The sequence below is a fragment of the Micropterus salmoides genome, unplaced genomic scaffold, assembly GCF_014851395.1.
Source record: "Micropterus salmoides isolate LMB-PRFRI ecotype aquatic unplaced genomic scaffold, ASM1485139v1 Ms_hic_scaffold_5, whole genome shotgun sequence".
NCBI classification, from domain to species: domain Eukaryota; kingdom Metazoa; phylum Chordata; class Actinopteri; order Centrarchiformes; family Centrarchidae; genus Micropterus; species Micropterus salmoides.
The window spans coordinates 37,515,426-37,534,423 of record NW_024044237.1 but is presented as its reverse complement, the minus strand read 5'-3'; the positions used below and the strand labels follow the sequence as shown (position 1 = coordinate 37,534,423).

The following is an 18,998-nucleotide window of genomic DNA, read 5'->3' as shown; positions in this document are numbered from 1 at the left end:
AGTGAATGAAATTCCAGTGAATCATTTAAAATGCGGTTTGTCCTGCGTGTTGGCGTCCTGTATCTACGGCCTGAAGCAGCAACCTAAGCTTGTCAAACAGAGGCTGGATCAGCCTTCTTCTGTCAGTACCAGCTGCTATCTTGTGAAATTATGCTGAACACGCCCGAATGAGACTTCAGTTTGATTTGACTTTAAACCAAAGGTGCGCATTGTTTTGCAGAAGAAACACAACAATACGATTACAGCTGGGCGAATCGGGGCGATGTGGCCCAAAATGTCATCACGATAAAAACATTTCATATCATTCGATATCAATAATTATCAGGATAAATGTCAAATCATTATTTCTTTTAAGTTTAAAGGCTGATTTTTGAGTGAAAACTGAAGAAACCAGATGGTTAATTATGTGGTTAAACTTTTCTTTATGGTCAGAATGGGACAAACACTTGATGCCAAACAGAGGAAACTTCACAGCTGGAACATTCAAAACTATTATCTTTTTCAACCAATATGATTAGTTCATCTTTTTTTCAACAAAATAAATATTTTAATAGAAAAATGAAGTGCTAATTTGTAGAATGGCTCCGTGACTCCTGACTTTAAAACTTCACTAGCTTCTAAACTTTGACATTTCATTTCTGTCTGTCATGTGATCATGACCACGGCACATGAAACAGTAAACGCAACTCGTCAGTCTTTTCCGTACAACTCTGTGAACGTGTGACGTGTCCACCTGGCTTTTCGCGGTTCTTGTAAGTACTGTGTTCTGGATGTGCTGAGGTGGTTTGGCAGGTCAGACTGGTATAATCGCGGTTCATTTGTCCCGGCTCTCCCCTAAACAGTAATGTTCTGCATTCACACGCTCAATATCAGCTGCACAACACCTGCAATACAGTTGGCACCCTGAACCAACCCCAACCCTGGACCCCCAACCCTGGACCCCCAACCCTGGACCCCCAACCCTGGACCCCTAGCTGAATCAGTACTCTTCTTATCTTATAACTACACCACTGAAATATTAATGAGATGAGTGATTTGCACAATTGTTATTTTGATTATTAAAAAAGCATCAATTAATTAGTCTTTAGAGTAATCGCTTATAAACGGGTTACTGAGAGTCTCTGAAACACAAGTTTCACGAGTAAAATTCCAATAGACTCGTTCAACAAGCATAAACATGTAGAAAGTCTAATTTAATCTGTCCAGCTGCAGACAGGAAGGTGTTTTCATTACTAGGCCTTCTTCATGTTAATCCTGCAGACGTTGTGTTAACGCCGTTTCTCCAGCAGCAGCTTTCTTTGCTGTGACTTTAAACAGCACGTCCTCAAAGTTTAGGACTATTATTATTAGATCATTCCAAATCTGTGTACTACTATTTTATCTACTATAACGACCTTAGTTTCTTTTAAATTGTGTAAGTAAACAGAGATGTGAACAGGTGGTGAACTTCAGCAGTCCACATACAGATGTAGAGTAATGGTATAATTACATTTTTAATTTATGAAATGATGTAAAATATAACAATCCTGAGTCAGTGATTTTTATAACACACTAAAGCCCGTTTAATATACTGGATGCACACAGTCCTACTTTCTACAAAAAACAGAGAAATACAGAGTGTTGTGATGCAGGGAGAAAACATGAGCTGCACCTTCATTCAAAAATCTACTGATATTGTCTTTGATTATCGGCCACCTAATATTACTATAAATCAGATACGAGGTGTTAGGTAATATAATAAAAACTGGCTGATTTGAAATTCGGCGTAATTAAAAACCACGTTAATACACATTATTTATTCTTCATTAAACCTTTGCTACGGTTCCATCTGTTCTCACGTCCTTCTTGAACCAAAACGCACAATGGAGGGATGCAGCGAGCTGAGCAGAGTTTATTACAGCAGACCATCATCTTTTAACTAAAGTTAAATTAAATTTGGTGGATGCTTTAAACGCCGAACTGACCAACAGACCCGACTGGTCGGTACTGCTTCTTGCCTGTTGTCTTACAGGTGTATTTGTGTTTGAAGGCGAGCGTCGTGCTAAAAATGACTGATTTCTTTACATGAGATTGGTGAGGTTTTGTCTGTCTGTGTTCAGGAGTGACTCCGGGCATTTCCCGCCACCTGTTCCCCGCAGGTGACACGCAGCAGGTGTGTTCTGCTGTGTTCGTGAGTCTCCAGGTGTGTTGAGATGCACGGCCCGTACCTTCCTCTGGATTTCCCACACGTTGATGAAGTTCTTGGCCACCTGGGCGGACAGCAGGTACTGCCCGCTGAGGACGGTCAGTGTCCGGGCCGCGCTGTTCCCTCCCCGGTAAGACAGCAGGCTGGAGCCGCTGTGCAGGTCGAACACGGTGCTGTTCCAGAGCTGAGACCCGGAGTCGCTGCTCACTATCACTTCCAGAGGAGCCGCCATGTTGGCTCCACCACAACACACTACACACGCGGGGAACCAGCGGGGTGCTCCATCATTTCCGGGACCAGGTGCATTGTGGGAGTTGTAGGAGAGGAACATCATCATAATGCACACGACGAGGGAAATAACAGAATAGTATATTTAGGAGTTATCTGATATATAATAATAATAGTTTTATTTATTAAGTCGATCAAATAAGAGCTAAAAATACTAATAGAGGACTCACACACTGGTTTATAATAATCAATATAAAAACATACAAAAGTCGATATAAAAAAACATAAAGGTCATAACGTTGTTTAAAACATAAACAAGCCAATATACAAATAACCAACAATAATAATTTAGACATCACACACGGAAGATAAACCAGGAACAGACTGTGAGCCTGACCTCCTGTGGTAGTCTAATCCAGACTGTAGGGGTACTGACAGCAGAGGCTCTGTCCCTTTTGCTTTATAGCCTAGACCTTGGAATAGTTATCTGTGCCCCACCAGAGGATCTCAGTCTGCATCCCGGCTCACAGAGGGATAAAAGCTCAGAGATGTATGAAGGTGCCAGCTAATGTCTGGCCCTAAAAGTGATCAGAAAATTAACCCTAAAAGAAACAGGCAGCCAGAGCAGCAGGGGCTGCAGCAGCTCAACAAAGTCAAGGGGCTGCTGCAGTACAACAAAGTCAAGGGGCTGCAGCGGCTTAACAGAGTCAGTGCGCTGCTGCAGCTAAACAAAGTCAGTGCGCTGCTGCAGCTAAACAGTCAATGGGCTGCTGCCGCTCAGCAGAGTCAGTGGGCTACTGCAGCTAAACAGTCAGTGCGCTGCTGCAGCTCAGAGTCAGAAAGGTTGCAGCAGCTCAACAAAGTCAAGCTCAGTAGAGTCAAGGGGCTGCTGCAGCTTAACAGAGTCAGTGCGTTGCTGCAGCTCAACAAAATCAAGGGACTGCTGCAGTACAACAAAGTCAAGGGGCTGCAGCTCAGCAGAGTCAGTGGGCTGCTGCAGCTCAACAAAGTCAAGGTGCTGCTACAGCTCAGTAGAGTCAGTGGGCTGCTGCAGCTCAACAAAGTCAAGGGGCTGCTGCAGCTCAGGGGCTGCTTCAGCTCAGCAGAGTCAGGGGGCTGCTGAAGCTGCTGAAGCTCAGCAGAGTCAGTGCGCTGCTGCAGCTAAACAGTCAGTGGGCTGCTGCAGCTCAGCAGAATCAGTGGGCTGCTGCAGCTCAACAAAGTCAAGGTGCTGCTGCAGCTCAGTAGAGTCAGTGGGCTGCTGCAGCTCAACAAAGTCAAGGGGCTGCTGCAGCTCAGGGGCTGCTTCAGCTCAGCAGAGTCAGGGGGCTGCTGAAGCTGCTGAAGCTCAGCAGAGTCAGTGCGCTGCTGCAGCTAAACAGTCAGTGGGCTGCTGCAGCTCAGCAGAGTCAGGAGTCTCAGTAGATTTTAACAGTAGAGATGAAGGTGGAGAGTAAATGTCAAACTGCAAATTCACATCAGATATCAGCAGCTCTGCTGAAGCAGCTTCATGTCTCATAAATTAACATCCAGGGAATAAAAGTGTTCAGTTCAGTACAAGTTCAAGGGGCTGCTGCAGCTTAACAGAGTCAGTGCGCTGCTGCAGCTCAACAGAGTCAGAAAGGTTGCAGCAGCTCAACAAAGTCAAGGGACTGCTGCAGTACAACAAAGTCAAGGGGCTGCTGCAGCTTAGCAGAGTCAGTGGGCTGCTGCAGCTCAACAAAGTCAAGGGGCTGCTACAGCTCAGCAGAGTCACTGGGCTGCTGCAGCTCAACAAAGTCAAGGGGCTGCTGCAGCTCAGTAGAGTCAGTGGGATGCTGCAGCTCAACAAAGTCAGTGGGATGCTGCAGCTCAACAAAGTCAAGGGGCTGCTGCAGCTCAGTAGAGTCAGTGGGATGCTGCAGCTCAACAAAGTCAAGGGGCTGCTGCAGCTCAGTAGAGTCAGTGGGATGCTGCAGCTCAACAAAGTCAAGGGGCTGCTGCAGCTCAGTAGAGTCAGTGGGATGCTGCAGCTCAACAAAGTCAGTGGGATGCTGCAGCTCAACAAAGTCAAGGGGCTGCTGCAGCTCAGCAGAGTCAGGGGGCTGCTGAAGCTCAGCAGAGTCAGTGGGCTGCTGCAGCTCAGCAGAGTCAGGGGGCTGCTGCAGCTCAGCAGAGTCAGGAGTCTCAGTAGATTTTAACAGTAGAGACGAAGGTGGAGAGTAAATGTCAAACTGCAAATTCACATCAGATGTCAGCAGCTCTGCTGAAGCAGCTTCATGTCTCATAAATTAACATCCAGGGAATAAAAGTGTTCAGTTCAGTACACGCAGTAGTAGTACACACACACAGTACACACTATACACAACACACACAGACAAATAATGAGAGTGGAACATAGTAGAACCACCTGAAATGAAAACATTGACAGAACTAAAGGTTTTTAACACAAATACAGAAACGCGTCTGTGAACGCTGACTGTACAGGATACAAACCACATAAACATAAAAATACATGCACATTTTGGGCGTTCATGTGTGAGTATGCACGGTCACACAAGCACACATACACACACCTCTTATTTTGTGTTGTTGTTTCTGGTCTCTGTTTTATCTCAGTCTGAACTGTATCTTAGTGCATGTACTGGATTTAATTGTTTGTATTTTAATATATATATATATATATATATATATATATATATATATATATTTAAACTCAACACTTTAAAAGCCTCACCAGGGACACACACGTGTCAAAGAAACCTGAACACACAGCATCTACTTTGTAAACTTTCTGTCATTTGTCCCTGTCGAAAAAACAAGACAACAACAAAATAAAAAATAAATAAAACAAATGGACACACAATACACACATGATACACACACAGTACACATATAATACAAACACAGTACACACATAATACAAACACAGTACACACACAATACACACACAATACACAGTGAGTGCTGATGTAAACAGTCTGTGGTCTCGTCAGGTTAATGAGTCCTGACGAGCTGCTCAGTTTAATCCTCCTTCTTCTGTTCCACCGACCAATCAGAGCTGCTGATGTCATCCTCTCCCCTCCCCCACCCTGTGTGTGTGTGTGTTCAACCTCTTTGTGTCAGCTCGGTTGCCGAGGCAGCAGCAGTGTGAGGACGGAGGTCGCATGAAGCGTCGCTGCGTTCCTCTGAGAGCCGACCACAACCTGCTGACCCCCGACACACACACACAGTGAGTACCACACCGTATACGCAGTACACACAGTGAGTACCACACCGTATACACAGTACACACAGTACACACAGTGAGTACCACACCGTATACACAGTACACACAGTACACACAGTGAGTACCACACCGTATACACAGTACACACAGTATACACAGTGAGTACCACGCAGTACACGCAGTGAGTACCACACCGTATGCGCAGTACACACAGTAGCCTGCACACTCTCTTCTCCCTGATGTTGAATGTTCGGCGAGACGTTCATTGTCTCCGTGTTTTATTGGTTCTCCTGATGTTTAAAATGTGTGTTGGAGAGCTGGAGGTTCTTCGGTTTCTTGTAGAGTTTGTTGCTGTAAATGTTCTCCTTCCCGGCGGAGCCTGTGATTTCCGTCGCGCTCCGTCATGTGTTGTCACACTCTACGAGCCTCATTAAATTAGTTCGCCCCTGCACAGTTTTAGCTGCACAAGTAGAGCCAATAACAGCCTGTCATATCTTCCTGCACCTGATGCTTCGTGATGACTGCACGCCTCAGTAAGTCCTTCACACTGAACTGATCCCAGTCCTGCTGAACTGGCGCCCTCTAACTGTGGTCTGTTCACAGGTCGGGGGTCAGGCTGCATCCTGTTGCCCAGGTGAGGTCGGAGGGCGTGGCCTCAGGACACCTGAGTGACTTGTCCAGCAGTGAATCAGCTGTCGGCGAGGCGAGGCGACGGCCCCCTGTAGCGTCTCCAACTCGCCGTCTGCGATTTGAGGATGAGACAGAGACGGAGGCGGAGTCCCGTTACCTGGAGCGGCAGAGGAGACGGGGGGGTCAGCGAGGGACAGGTGTCCTGGTCTCCAAACCAGACCTGAACCTGTACGTCAAGGCCAGGGCGGAGGCGGGGCATGTTGCTGACAGACAGCAGAGAGGACGGACGCCGGCAGGGGGGCAGTGTGACTTATGTGGGACAGTTTTAGGAGGTGGAGTCAACCTGAACCTCCGTTTACACCCACATGTACCTGAAAATAGGGGGCGGAGACTGTACAGGACTGAGCCAATCAGAGAGACCTACATTGGCTGTGTCAGACCTGGTGAGACCAGCGGGGGAGGGAGCGGCGCTGGCCAGGTGATGATGGGGCCCAATCAGGTGGAACTTAATGGAAACCAGGTGACCCTGCTTAAGGCCACGCCTACCACAGACCTGCCAATGAACCCCTACGCCCCTGACCAAACAACCACGCCAGCTCAGCCCTCCTCCTCCTCATCTTCTCCTCATGTGACATCACTGATGATGTCACAGAGCGTCAGGCTCAACTGCACAAAATCAGGGCAGAACCAGAACCAGGAGGAGCGAGGGAGACCTGCAGCAGCCAAGCCCCACAGAGAGCTACGATCGGGGCCAGAGCTGAAGGAGAGGAGCCCCTGTGTGAAGGATGGAGGTCTGGATCTCAGGATGAAGAGCCCCTCCTCCTCGTCCTCGTCCTCCTCAGGAAGGAGCTCAAAGACTACAGGTGAGGACATTGACCCACAGTCAGATAAAGCAGGGCTCCAGTCTGCAGGTGCTACCTCACAGAGTGCTGATGGGGGGCGTAGTAGAGTCGGCGAGCAGGGGAGGAGCCACAGTGTAAAGTCTGTTGCTGCCCGACGTCCACCTCACCTGTGTGGATCCTTCTTCTTCACCTCAGAGCTGCAGAGGAGGGCTTCTCTTTTCAGTCCTGTTTGTTTCATCAGACTCGGTCTGAAGTGTAATAAACACATGTTAAATGCACGTCATCCAGGCAAACTGTCGTCATGACAACAAGTACTGAAAAACTTTACTGAGTGTGCGTCAGCTGACCTCACTAACACTTCCTGTGTTCGGTATTTCAGGTTACATGACACATATCTGTAAACACACTTACATCTCTACCTGTGATTGGTTTACAGCCGAGAGCCAAGCCCCTCCCACCACAGACAGCAACAGCGATGGACAGGTCAGACAGCCAATGACAGCCGACCTTGACAGTGAGGACACGTCACTTCCTGAACAGTGAGTTTAAACCCAAACTGTGTGTGTAACGCCACCTGCTGGACGTCTTATTCCAACACTAAACACTTTGCACGTAGACTGATGAGTCAAACTAAACAAATGTCCAGAGGCAGAGGAGCGCCACGCTCAGGGAGTGGGTGGAGACCAGGGCCCGATCAGACCAGGGCTCTGCGGCAGGAAGCCCCAAAGACCAGCACAGGAGTTGGTTGGACTGGATGAAGAGCAACAGGGAGCCAGTTTAGAGAACAGAGAACACACGTGATTTCACAAGTTATTCCAGTGTGTGAACTGCTTTCTGTGCCACATTAACATTCCTGAACGGTTGCAAACTGTTTCATCACAGACCAGGATCGAACATTTCTGACCAACAAGCAGCGCAGCGCTTTGCTTGGGTAACTCATGAAACATGAAAATCCTGGATTTACCTGGATAAACAAGATTCTTGTTTATGTGCATCTATTGATAAAAAATAATACATACATGTAATGAATGTGACTGACAAACAAACTTTATTAACTTTATACACCTGATGCACACTGATAGTCAGAATGAGTTCTGATTTAATCATCTCCGTTTCCTTCAGCTTCATAAGCAGAGACGATTCCTCTCGTCTTTCTCTGCGACGTCTTCTCTCCACCGTCAGACTGAGCAGGACTCGAACCGGCAGCCTCGACCGCCTAAGTTCACGACCCCGCTCCTCATCATCTGGCTCCGCCCACTCTGATCCCCCCCCTCTTGTCCCAAGAAGTCCTCTGGCCTCCTGAAGAAAACACCCTCTGTTCAGTCGCTCAGTGTGGTGAGGAGATTCATTACTATATTTTTATAATCGCCTGCCTGAGTTTTTGACATTACCTGTGTGTTTCCTGTCTGTCCAGCAGGGGTCGCCCTTCTTCTTCTTTGACCTTTGTCTTTCCTGTCTGTCCAGCAGGGGTCGCCCTTCTTCTTCTTTGACCTTTGTCTTTCCTGTCTGTCCAGCAGGGGTCGTCCTCCTTCTTCTTTGACCTGTGTGTTTCCTGTCTGTCCAGCAGGGGTCGTCCTCCTTCTTCTTTGACCTGTGTCTTTCCCGTCTGTCCAGCAGGGGTCGCCCTCCTTCTTCTTTCACCTGTGTGTTTCCCGTCTGTCCAGCAGGGGTCGCCCTCCTTCTTCTTTCACCTGTGTGTTTCCCGTCTGTCCAGCAGGGGTCGCCCTCCTTCTTCTTTCACCTGTGTGTTTCCCGTCTGTCCAGCAGGGGTCGCCCTCCTTCTTCTTTGACCTGTGTGTTTCCCGTCTGTCCAGCAGGGGTCGCCCTCCTTCTTCTTTGACCTGTGTGTTTCCCGTCTGTCCAGCAGGGGTCGCCCTCCTTCTTCTTTGACCTGTGTGTTTCCCGTCTGTCCAGCAGGGGTCGCCCTCCTTCTTCTTTGACCTGTGTGTTTCCCGTCTGTCCAGCAGGGGTCGCCCTCCTTCTTCTTTGACCTGTGTGTTTCCCGTCTGTCCAGCAGGGGTCGCCCTCCTTCTTCTTTGACCTGTGTCTTTCCTGTCTGTCCAGCAGGGGTCGCCCTCCTTCTTCTTTGACCTGTGTGTTTCCTGTCTGTCCAGCAGGGGTCGCCCTCCTTCTTCTTTGACCTGTGTGTTTCCCGTCTGTCCAGCAGGGGTCGCCCTCCTTCTTCTTTGACCTGTGTGTTTCCCGTCTGTCCAGCAGGGGTCGCCCTCCTTCTTCTTTGACCTTTGTCTTTCCTGTCTGTCCAGCAGGGGTCGCCCTCCTTCTTCTTTGACCTGTGTGTTTCCTGTCTGTCCAGCAGGGGTCGCCCTCCTTCTTCTTTGACCTGTGTGTTTCCCGTCTGTCCAGCAGGGGTCGCCCTCCTTCTTCTTTGACCTGTGTGTTTCCCGTCTGTCCAGCAGGGGTCGCCCTCCTTCTTCTTTGACCTGTGTCTTTCCTGTCTGTCCAGCAGGGGTCGCCCTCCTTCTTCTTTGACCTGTGTCTTTCCTGTCTGTCCAGCAGAGGTCGCCTTTCTTCTTCTTTGACCTGTGTCTTTCCTGTCTGTCCAGCAGGGGTCGCCCTCCTTCTTCTTTGACCTGTGTCTTTCCTGTCTGTCCAGCAGGGGTCGCCCTCCTTCTTCTTTGACCTGTGTGTTTCCCGTCTGTCCAGCAGGGGTCGCCCTCCTTCTTCTTTGACCTGTGTGTTTCCCGTCTGTCCAGCAGGGGTCGCCCTCCTTCTTCTTTGACCTTTGTCTTTCCCGTCTGTCCAACAGGGGTCGCCCTCCTTCTTCTTTGACCTGTGTGTTTCCTGTCTGTCCAGCAGGGGTCGCCCTCCTTCTTCTTTGACCTGTGTGTTTCCTGTCTGTCCAGCAGGGGTCGCCCTCCTTCTTCTTTGACCTGTGTGTTTCCCGTCTGTCCAGCAGGGGTCGCCCTCCTTCTTCTTTGACCTGTGTGTTTCCCGTCTGTCCAGCAGGGGTCGCCCTCCTTCTTCTTTGACCTTTGTCTTTCCCGTCTGTCCAGCAGGGGTCGCCCTCCTTCTTCTTTGACCTGTGTGTTTCCCGTCTGTCCAGCAGGGGTCGCCCTCCTTCTTCTTTGACCTGTGTGTTTCCTGTCTGTCCAGCAGGGGTCGCCCTCCTTCTTCTTTGACCTGTGTGTTTCCTGTCTGTCCAGCAGGGGTCGCCCTCCTTCTTCTTTGACCTGTGTGTTTCCTGTCTGTCCAGCAGGGGTCGCCCTTCTTGCAGTTGAGGAAGTCACCATCAGGTCATTCTTTTGGGTCGGAGCAGAAGAAGAAGGACCGCTCTGCTGACTACAGACCAGCTGCTGACCAGTAACACACCAGTTTCTGATTTTAGTCTGTAATAATTAACATCACAGCTCGACTCTGTCTGAACCTCCACACAGCTGCTGCTGCTGAACATTTAGACTCCATGTTTCTGTCAACGACAGATTCTATGAATTCACGGTTTCCACTCTTCGGCTCAAAGGCCGAGGAGACCCTGAATAATTTAAGGCCTGAACACCAAACGTGCGAGGTCCCATGATTAAAAGCGAACAGTGCGTTTTCGTGGAACAGCGTGCCTGTGGCGTGGCGTCCAAAATTGATGATTTACCATAAAACAGGAAGTTATTGTAACTTCAGTCTACATGCTCACATCTGCTCCAAATTTGGAATACACTATAAAAGTCCCCCCTGAACACATCCACACGCCAATATTCACTCAAAGTCAGAGCGCCACCTGCTGGGAAATGACACATTTTATGTTGTAAAGTATGACTCCTAGCAGGTCGCTGTCAACTGTCCCAGGAAACCCTTAACACATTGATGAGGCCATGCTGTAAAACTTGTGAATTTTTGGTTAACGGCTTGGCAGTGGCGTGGCGGCGAAGTTAAACTCTTCGCCATTACACAGGAAGTGGTCATAACTTCAGTGTACATGCTCACATCTGCACAAGTCTTTACGTGCTTGATAACTGTCCCGCCCCGAACACATCACACATGCCAATATTCATTTGTAGTCGTAGCGCCAAGTGCTTGGAAGCGCCACAGGACATGATGTTTAACCCCTTTGTGCAGCGCCTGAAGCGCGGAGCAAATTCACAGCTGCACCGGCAGAGCTCCAGAATCTGCAACGTAGCCGCCTCACACCCCGACACGCTACAAGTGCGACGCCCCGCTTGCACCTTTAGTTTGACCTGAAGTCCATGGAGGCGTTTACTACTTACACTAACATTGTACTGACTAGTACTACTGATCCTGTCTCTCCCTGTCTGTCTCTCAGGTTCCTGCAGAGGTGTCTCAGTATCGAGGACGTCGGCCGTCCCAGTTCAGTTCGTTCTGTCGGTCGGGTTCTTCAGGTTTGTTCTGACGGAACGTTGTTGTTGGAACTCAGTCGACCGAAGAGCCAAATGTACGGATTCATCATCAGCAGGGGGAGAGGACGAGCTGACTCTGGTACTGCATATACTAATACTACTGCAAATACTACTAACACTACTACTGATCATTAGAGGGAGAGGACGAGCTGACTCTGGTACTGCAATACTACTAATACTACTGCAAATACTACTAACACTACTACTGATCATTAGAGGGAGAGGACGAGCTGACTCTGGTACTGCAATACTACTAATACTACTGCAAATACTACTAACACTACTACTGATCATTAGAGGGAGAGGACGAGCTGACTCTGGTACTGCAATACTACTAATACTACTGCAAATACTACTAACACTACTACTGATCATTAGAGGGAGAGGACGAGCTGACTCTGGTACTGCAATACTACTAATACTACTGCAAATACTACTAACACTACTACTGATCATTAGAGGGAGAGGACGAGCTGACTCTGGTACTGCAATACTACTAATACTACTGCAAATACTACTAACACTACTACTGATCATTAGAGGGAGAGGACGAGCTGACTCTGGTACTGCAATACTACTAATACTACTGCAAATACTACTAACACTACTACTGATCATTAGAGGGAGAGGACGAGCTGACTCTGGTACTGCAATACTACTAATACTACTGCAAATACTACTAACACTACTACTGATCATTAGAGGGAGAGGACGAGCTGACTCTGGTACTGCAATACTACTAATACTACTGCAATACTACTAACACTACTGCAAATACTACTAACACTACTGCAAATACTACTAATACTACTACTGATCATTAGAGGGAGAGGACGAGCTGACTGGTACTGCAATACTACTAATACTACTGCAAATACTACAACACTACTGCAAATACTACTAACACTACTACTGATCATTAGAGGGGGAGGACGAGCTGACTCTGGTACTGCAATACTACTAATACTACTGCAAATACTACTAATACCTAACAGCCCGAGATGAAACTTTTCAGTGTTTACTCAGCATGTTCTTGTGGTTCATCGATGGTACTAATACTGCATTACCGTGTACTAATACTGCATTACCGTGTACTAATACTGCATTACCCTGTATTAATATCGAATTACTGTGTACTAATACTGCCTTACCGTGTACTAATACTGCCTTACCATGTACTAATACTGCATTATGGTGTACTAATACTGCATTAACGTGTACTAATACTGCATTACGGTGTACTAATACTGCATTACAGTGTATTAATACTGCATTATGGTGTATTAATACTGCATTATGGTGTACTGATACTGCATTACCGTGTAATAATATTGCATTACCGTGTAATAATATTGCATTACCGTGTACTAATATTGCATTACCGTGTACTAATACTGCATTACCGTGTACTAATACTGCATTACCGTGTGTATTAACAGTGTAACAACATGTGTACTGCAGGCGTGTACGTGGAGGACATGGTGGACAGCGGCACTGAGAAGTTGTACGCCGGCCTGCTGGTGGTTGGGGATGAGATCCTGGAGGTGAACGGGGAGAAGGTGGTCAGTCTCAGTCTGGACCAGGTGACCCACCTACTGACCCAGAACCCCTCCGCCACTGTCCGGGTGCTCCGACACTGGAGGACCCCCCCAAGGTGACCACAACGCTGCCTGACTGCAACTACAGCCGCCGCTCAGCTCATGTCCATTTAAAAAGCACTTTACACACACACGGTGGATCCGACGTGCTTCAGAGTCAGGAGCCGCGGTCACAGGGCCCCACCGACACCACAGACCTACAGAGACCTCAGGAGACATACCTGAGCTGGTGAAAGGCTGATGGAGGGAGAATGTTCAGGGGCAGCGATAGAGAAGCTCCCGTAACACTTAGTCCTGGACCTGGGGTCAGACTGAAGTCTCTGATCTCAGTGTGATGTGGAAACAGGACCTGTGGAGACTTATAGAAAAGAAGGTTTGCAGCCATTCTGGATTTGAGGTCCTCAGCAGGGCCGTGAGTACGACGGTGCAACCTGTGCACCAGGGGCCAGCTCATCGTGATCAGACGCCATCATCCATTTATTCACTGGGCTTTTCTTGATCGCTGTTTGTTCCGTGGTTGCTGACAGTCTGTGTTGATTTGTTACCATCCGCAGGCAGATCAGCGCAGGTGAGGGAGGCACAGTTAGACGTTTCACATTTGAAGAGCTCATCGCCGCTTTGACTTCTAACTGCGACACCTTTATATTTACTACACACTGGTTGTGAGGCAGCACGATGTAACAGTCCCAGTTTGTGCTGACTCCCCGGGCCCCTGAGTCAACGGGTGCATTCGAGATGACTGCGGCTGACTTTCGCCGACCTGACTTAAGTGTAATTTAACTGAGTAGCCTCGCAATGCCTCTGAGCCGACAGGAAGTTCCCGTGCTTTGTAGTAAAACGGCGGCTGGATATATTTGACCGTCACAACCCAAGCGAAATGACTCGGTAACATTTGAAAAGGCTACAACAGCCGCACGGGTACAGTTTTACCCCCATGGTGCATCTGTGGAAAAGCTCCCGCGAGGTTTTAATGTCATGTGACATGGTGACGTTTTGCAGCGCGGCCAAAAGTCGGACACAATTTCTACCCAGCATGCCTTATTTTAAGTCCAGCGTGCAACACCTTAAGTCAGTACCGCATGAAGTCAAACACACCTAATGCAACAGGGGGAACGCCGTCATCACTCAGAGGGCGGCAGTAGACGATGAAGCGGCGGCGGGCAGTGTGTCGACGGAGACCAGGGGCCATGTGTATGCACAAAAACATATGTAGATCTCTCGTACGCTCAGCGGGCCAGCGAGTGTCCAACTGTGGTGCGAACTGAAACTTACTTTGTTTAAAGGTGCAGGTGAGCTCAGCGCTGCCTCCTGTGGCTGAGGAACATCAGGTGACTCAGGGGGCAGGAATGAGCTCAATACAGCAACACTCCATAACTAACTGGGACACTGGAAGAACGTGAGCCGGCTGACCTGCTGACTGAAATTAAAAAGCTTGTTTTATTTTTTCTCCCCCTGCAGAGCTGCTGGCAGGTAAAATAAAGAGAACGCAGTAACGATGTAGTACTGGTGTTTACAGTATTTAAAGAAGCCTCTGCAGTATTTCTGTCATATGTATTTTCATGTTTGCTTATATTTTCTGACAAATAAAAGAAAAAGGATGAAGTGAAGCTTCCTGTTCAATCTTCTTCTGACGGGATGAACGAAATATATAAACCTGCTGTTTGTATTTCTTTCACTTACAGTTGGACCGTACGAGAGCACGACCAAAATACACACCACGAAATACGCTGTAAATAAAATATTAGAAATATTTAACCCTCCATATGTTTAGGCAGCATATAAACATCTTGTGTCTGTGAGCAGAAGTTATTCAGCTGTGAAAGTCACTAACAGATCTCTGCCTGTTATTGAGCCTCAGCTGATCCAAACGTCATGAAAACAGGCAGAAAACATGTCAAAGATCAGATTCCGTTTTTATTTTCTGCATCAGTTCATTGAAATAAAATTCACCAGCAGACATAAAACGTTCACACACACAAAGTAATGAATAGACAATGTTTTCAATTCACGATTAATAATACAGTTTAAATGGTTTCACTTCTCAAACGAGTTCACTCAGCTGAAATATTTTAATGTTCCAGAGTTCTGGAAGGAAAAGTGCGATGAGAGAACTTCTCTTCTGAATTCACTGAGCTGATGTGTCAGCAAACAGAGTGGATTCATCATCATCATGTCGGTTGAAACATGGATTTCATTTCAACATAAAATAAATGTTCAGTCGACACAGAAACAGTCATTAAGGGTGAAACCTGCAGGATGGACTTCTGAAGAGTTAGTGTTGAAATTCTGTGTTTTTCAGTCAGTTATCAATACTGAGGTTTAGTTTATTAAAACAGTAACAGGAAACATTTTAACACCATCTGCAGACTGAACCTGCGTCTGACTGTGCTTTCAGACCAAAAGCGAAGCGAGCGTTCGGGGCGGGGAGTCTACATACAAAGTCAATGCAAAGACGCATAGAGCTGCGATTTCCTGTCAGGCGGTGCGAAGGGTCGGTGCCGGTGTCGTGAAGGCAACGTGAAGGCCGGAGTTGAAAATTTCCAACTCGAGCGAATTTTCGCGGGTTCTAATTGCCTTCTCGTGTTGTGTGAACACTTGCAGCTAATGTACTCACGCGAGGAAAGTGGCGTTTGGTCTGAAAGCACCATTACAGCTCACCTGTTATCAAACAGGCAGTTAGCTCGCATGCTAACTTCCTGCTGCTGCTTCACATTAAAGCCCACCAGAGGTGCACTGGGGAAAGGCTTTTATTGTGAATTGAAGCAGCAGGAAGTGTGTGGTGTGAATAAATACCGTACAGGAAATAAAATAAAGTAATAAAAGATAAAACATCAGTCGCCTAAAGACACAAATTGTAAACAGAAAAATAACAGAAACAGGAAGTTTTAGTGTTCTTATGTTATTTCATGTGGTTTTTTTATTAACGAGCTCCAGCCTCGTACTGAACCGGAGCTGAACCAGAGCGGTAGAATATGAAGGAAGATTACCCGTACAGCGAGGAACGTCAGAAAGCTGATAACCACTGTGGTGACACCCGTATCCTCTGATTGATACACGGGGAAAAAGGTAGGATTAAACTTAACCTGAAATTAAAACTGGAGTTCAAAGTTTTATTCAAGTGGAGTTAAAGTGTCTAAAAGGAGTCAAACAGAAGTTACTAAACTGGAGTTAAAGTGGTTATAAAGTACAATTAGACTGGAGTTAAACAGGGATTAATCTGGGGTTGAACTGGAGTCGAACGGGGATTAATCTGGAGTCGAACGGGGATTAATCTGGAGTCGAACTGGAGTTGAACAGGGATTGAACGGGGATTGAACTGGAGTCGAACTGGAGTCGAACAGGGATTAATCTGGAGTCGAACGGGGATTAATCTGGAGTCGAACGGGGATTAATCTGGAGTCGAACTGGAGTTGAACAGGGATTGAACGGGGATTGAACTGGAGTCGAACTGGAGTCAAACTGGAGTCGAACAGGGATTGAACTGGAGTCGAACTGGAGTCGAACTGGAGTTGAACAGGGATTGAACGGGGATTGAACTGGAGTTCAACTGGAGTTGAACTGGAGTTCAACTGGAGTTGAACTGGAGTTGAACGGGGATTAATCTGAAGTCGAACTGGAGTTGAACAGGGATTGAACGGGGATTGAACTGGAGTCGAACTGAAGTCGAACAGGGATTGAACAGGGATTGAACTGGAGTCGAACAGGGATTGAACGGGGATTGAACTGGAGTCGAACTGGAGTCGAACAGGGATTGAACTGGAGTCGAACTGGAGTTGAACTGGAGTTGAACGGAGATTGAACTGGAGTTGAACGAGGATTGAACTGGAGTTAAACAGGAGTCGAACAGGGATTAATCTGGAGTCGAACAGGGATTAATCTAGAGTCGAACGGAATTAATCTGGAGTTGAGATGTTTTTTTCAGCCCTTTAAAGAAAACATCAAACAATTTTTTCTAAAACATGAACATGTCAAACTTATTTACACCCGGTCTGACCTTTAACCTCTGCGATGATTTTCACATCAGTCCCACTCACAGGGAAGAGAACGTCCAGGAGGGTCCAGGAGAAAACCAGAACACAGTGTGGTGCAGTAAAGTCTGTCTGTGATATCAGAGTCCAGGAGAGTCCAGTAACTGGTTTCAGACCTTGTTTCATTTTATTAGTGAGATGAAAGATGATGGATTTTTGTTTGACACAGGTTAAATAAAACCAGAATGCGACAGACCGATCTGCTGCCAGCTGGAGTTTACCTGCTGTTTCATGTTAAACTTAAATACTGATGCTGTCTGTGGGTTCAGTTTTTCCAGGAGCCCGATTGGCTGATTGTTCCGACTTCTCAGGTGTGTAATTCTATAAATGGAGTGGTTCTCTGATGGAGGTGGGCGTCACCCAGAATTTAATAACATCAAATCCTAGAATGCTTTACTTCCAGTGTCTTATCATCCAACACGTCTTCAGTCCAGCTGGCTCAGGATCAGGACTCTACTGGACTGGTTTTTGCTTTTGACTTTCTTTCTTTTTTCTCCAGTCCAGTCTAGTCCTGATAAGCTCAGCAGAGGTCTGTAGGGTCAGTAGAGTCCAGTAGAGTCCAGTAGACGTGTAGACACAGCATTAAGACGAGTTCTGTGCTGACAGGAAGAGGCCTCAATCAGAGGATGAAGAAGAGGAGGATGACAACGAAGAGGATGGCGAGCAACACGCCGATAGCGCACCACTGACGACGATCTGTTGAAATACACAGTGTTAATAACTGTCAACTAAGTGCAACTAACTACAGCATAGCTAACGGCAACTACTACTAACTACAGCATTACTAACTGCAACTAACTACTGCATAGCTAACGGCAACTAACTACAGCATAGCTACCGGCAACTACTACTAACTACAGCATAACTAACTGCAACTAACTACTGCATAGCTAACGGCAACTAACTACAGCATAGCTAACGGCAACTACTACTAACTACAGCATAACTAACTGCAACTAACTGCATAGCTAACGGCAACTAACTACAGCATAGCTACCGGCAACTAACTACTAACTACAGCATAACTAACTGCAACTAACTACTGCATAGCTAACGGCAACTAACTACAGCATAGCTAACGGCAACTACTACTAACTACAGCATTACTAACTGCAACTAACTACTGCATAGCTAACGGCAACTAACTACAGCATACTAACTGCAACTAACTACTATGCATATAACGCAACTAACTACAGCATAACTAACTGCAACTACTACTAACTACAGCATTACTAACTGCAACTAACTACTGCATAGCTAACGGCAACTACTACTAACTACAGCATAACTAACTGCAACTAACTACGCATAGCTAACGGCAACTAACTACAGCATACTAACTACAACTACTACTGCATAACTAACTGCAACTAACTACTGCATAGCTAACGCAACTAACTACAGCATAGCTAACGGCAACTAACTACAGCATAGCTAACGGCAACTAACTACTAACTACAGCATTACTAACTGCAACTAACTACTGCATAGCTAACGGCAACTAACTACTAACTACAGCATTACTAACGGCAACTAACTACTAACTACAGCATTACTAACGGCAACTAACTACAGCATAGCTAACGGCAACTAACTACAGCATAGCAACGGCAACTAACTACTAACTACAGCATAACTAACTGCAACTAACTACTGCATAACGGCAACTAACTACAGCATAGCTAACGGCAACTACTACTAACTACAGCATAACTAACTGCAACTAACTACTGCATAGCTAACGGCAACTAACTACTAACTACAGCATAACTAACCGCAACTAACTACAGCATAACTTACCGCAACTAACTACAGCATAGCTAACTGCAACTAACTACTAACTACAGCATAGTTAACCGCAACTTACTAACTACAGCATAACTAACCGCAACTAACTACTAACTACAGC

At 46.9% G+C, this 18,998-nt stretch overlaps 3 protein-coding genes across 3 annotated transcripts in view; 1 reads left to right on the top strand and 2 right to left on the bottom strand.

Annotated features, from left to right (window-relative positions):
* Positions 1-2,446, bottom strand: part of LOC119889395 (WD repeat-containing protein 18-like) — a 34,965-nt gene extending 32,519 nt beyond the window's left edge. The window contains exon 1 of the mRNA XM_038700323.1: positions 2,208-2,446. Within this exon, the coding sequence (XP_038556251.1) occupies positions 2,208-2,417 (210 nt within the window). The 5' untranslated portion in view covers positions 2,418-2,446. The remainder of the gene's footprint in view (positions 1-2,207) is intronic.
* A 2,991-nt stretch (positions 2,447-5,437) lies between these two features.
* On the top strand, positions 5,438-8,396 carry LOC119888453. Its single transcript, XM_038699007.1, has 4 exons — positions 5,438-5,624; positions 6,225-7,114; positions 7,530-7,632; positions 8,216-8,396. Exons 1-4 carry the CDS (start codon positions 5,560-5,562, stop codon positions 8,394-8,396), a joined length of 1,239 nt encoding a protein of 412 aa, XP_038554935.1. The 5' UTR covers positions 5,438-5,559.
* A 9,229-nt stretch (positions 8,397-17,625) lies between these two features.
* The window catches only part of LOC119888452 (WD repeat-containing protein 18-like), a 7,035-nt gene continuing 5,662 nt past the window's right edge, over positions 17,626-18,998 (bottom strand). Inside the window, exon 4 of the mRNA XM_038699006.1 lies at positions 17,626-17,782. Within this exon, the coding sequence (XP_038554934.1) occupies positions 17,626-17,782 (157 nt within the window). The remainder of the gene's footprint in view (positions 17,783-18,998) is intronic.

Excerpts from the sequence above, each read along its gene's own strand:
- LOC119888453 (XM_038699007.1), top strand. The coding sequence starts at position 5,560 with ATGAAGCGTCGCTGCGTTCCTCTGAGAGCCGACCACAACCTGCTGACC. Across the intron at positions 5,625-6,224 it reads ACCCCCGACACACACACACA|GTCGGGGGTCAGGCTGCATC; the intron begins GTGAGTACCACA and ends GTCTGTTCACAG. Across the intron at positions 7,633-8,215 it reads GACACGTCACTTCCTGAACA|CTTCATAAGCAGAGACGATT; the intron begins GTGAGTTTAAAC and ends CGTTTCCTTCAG.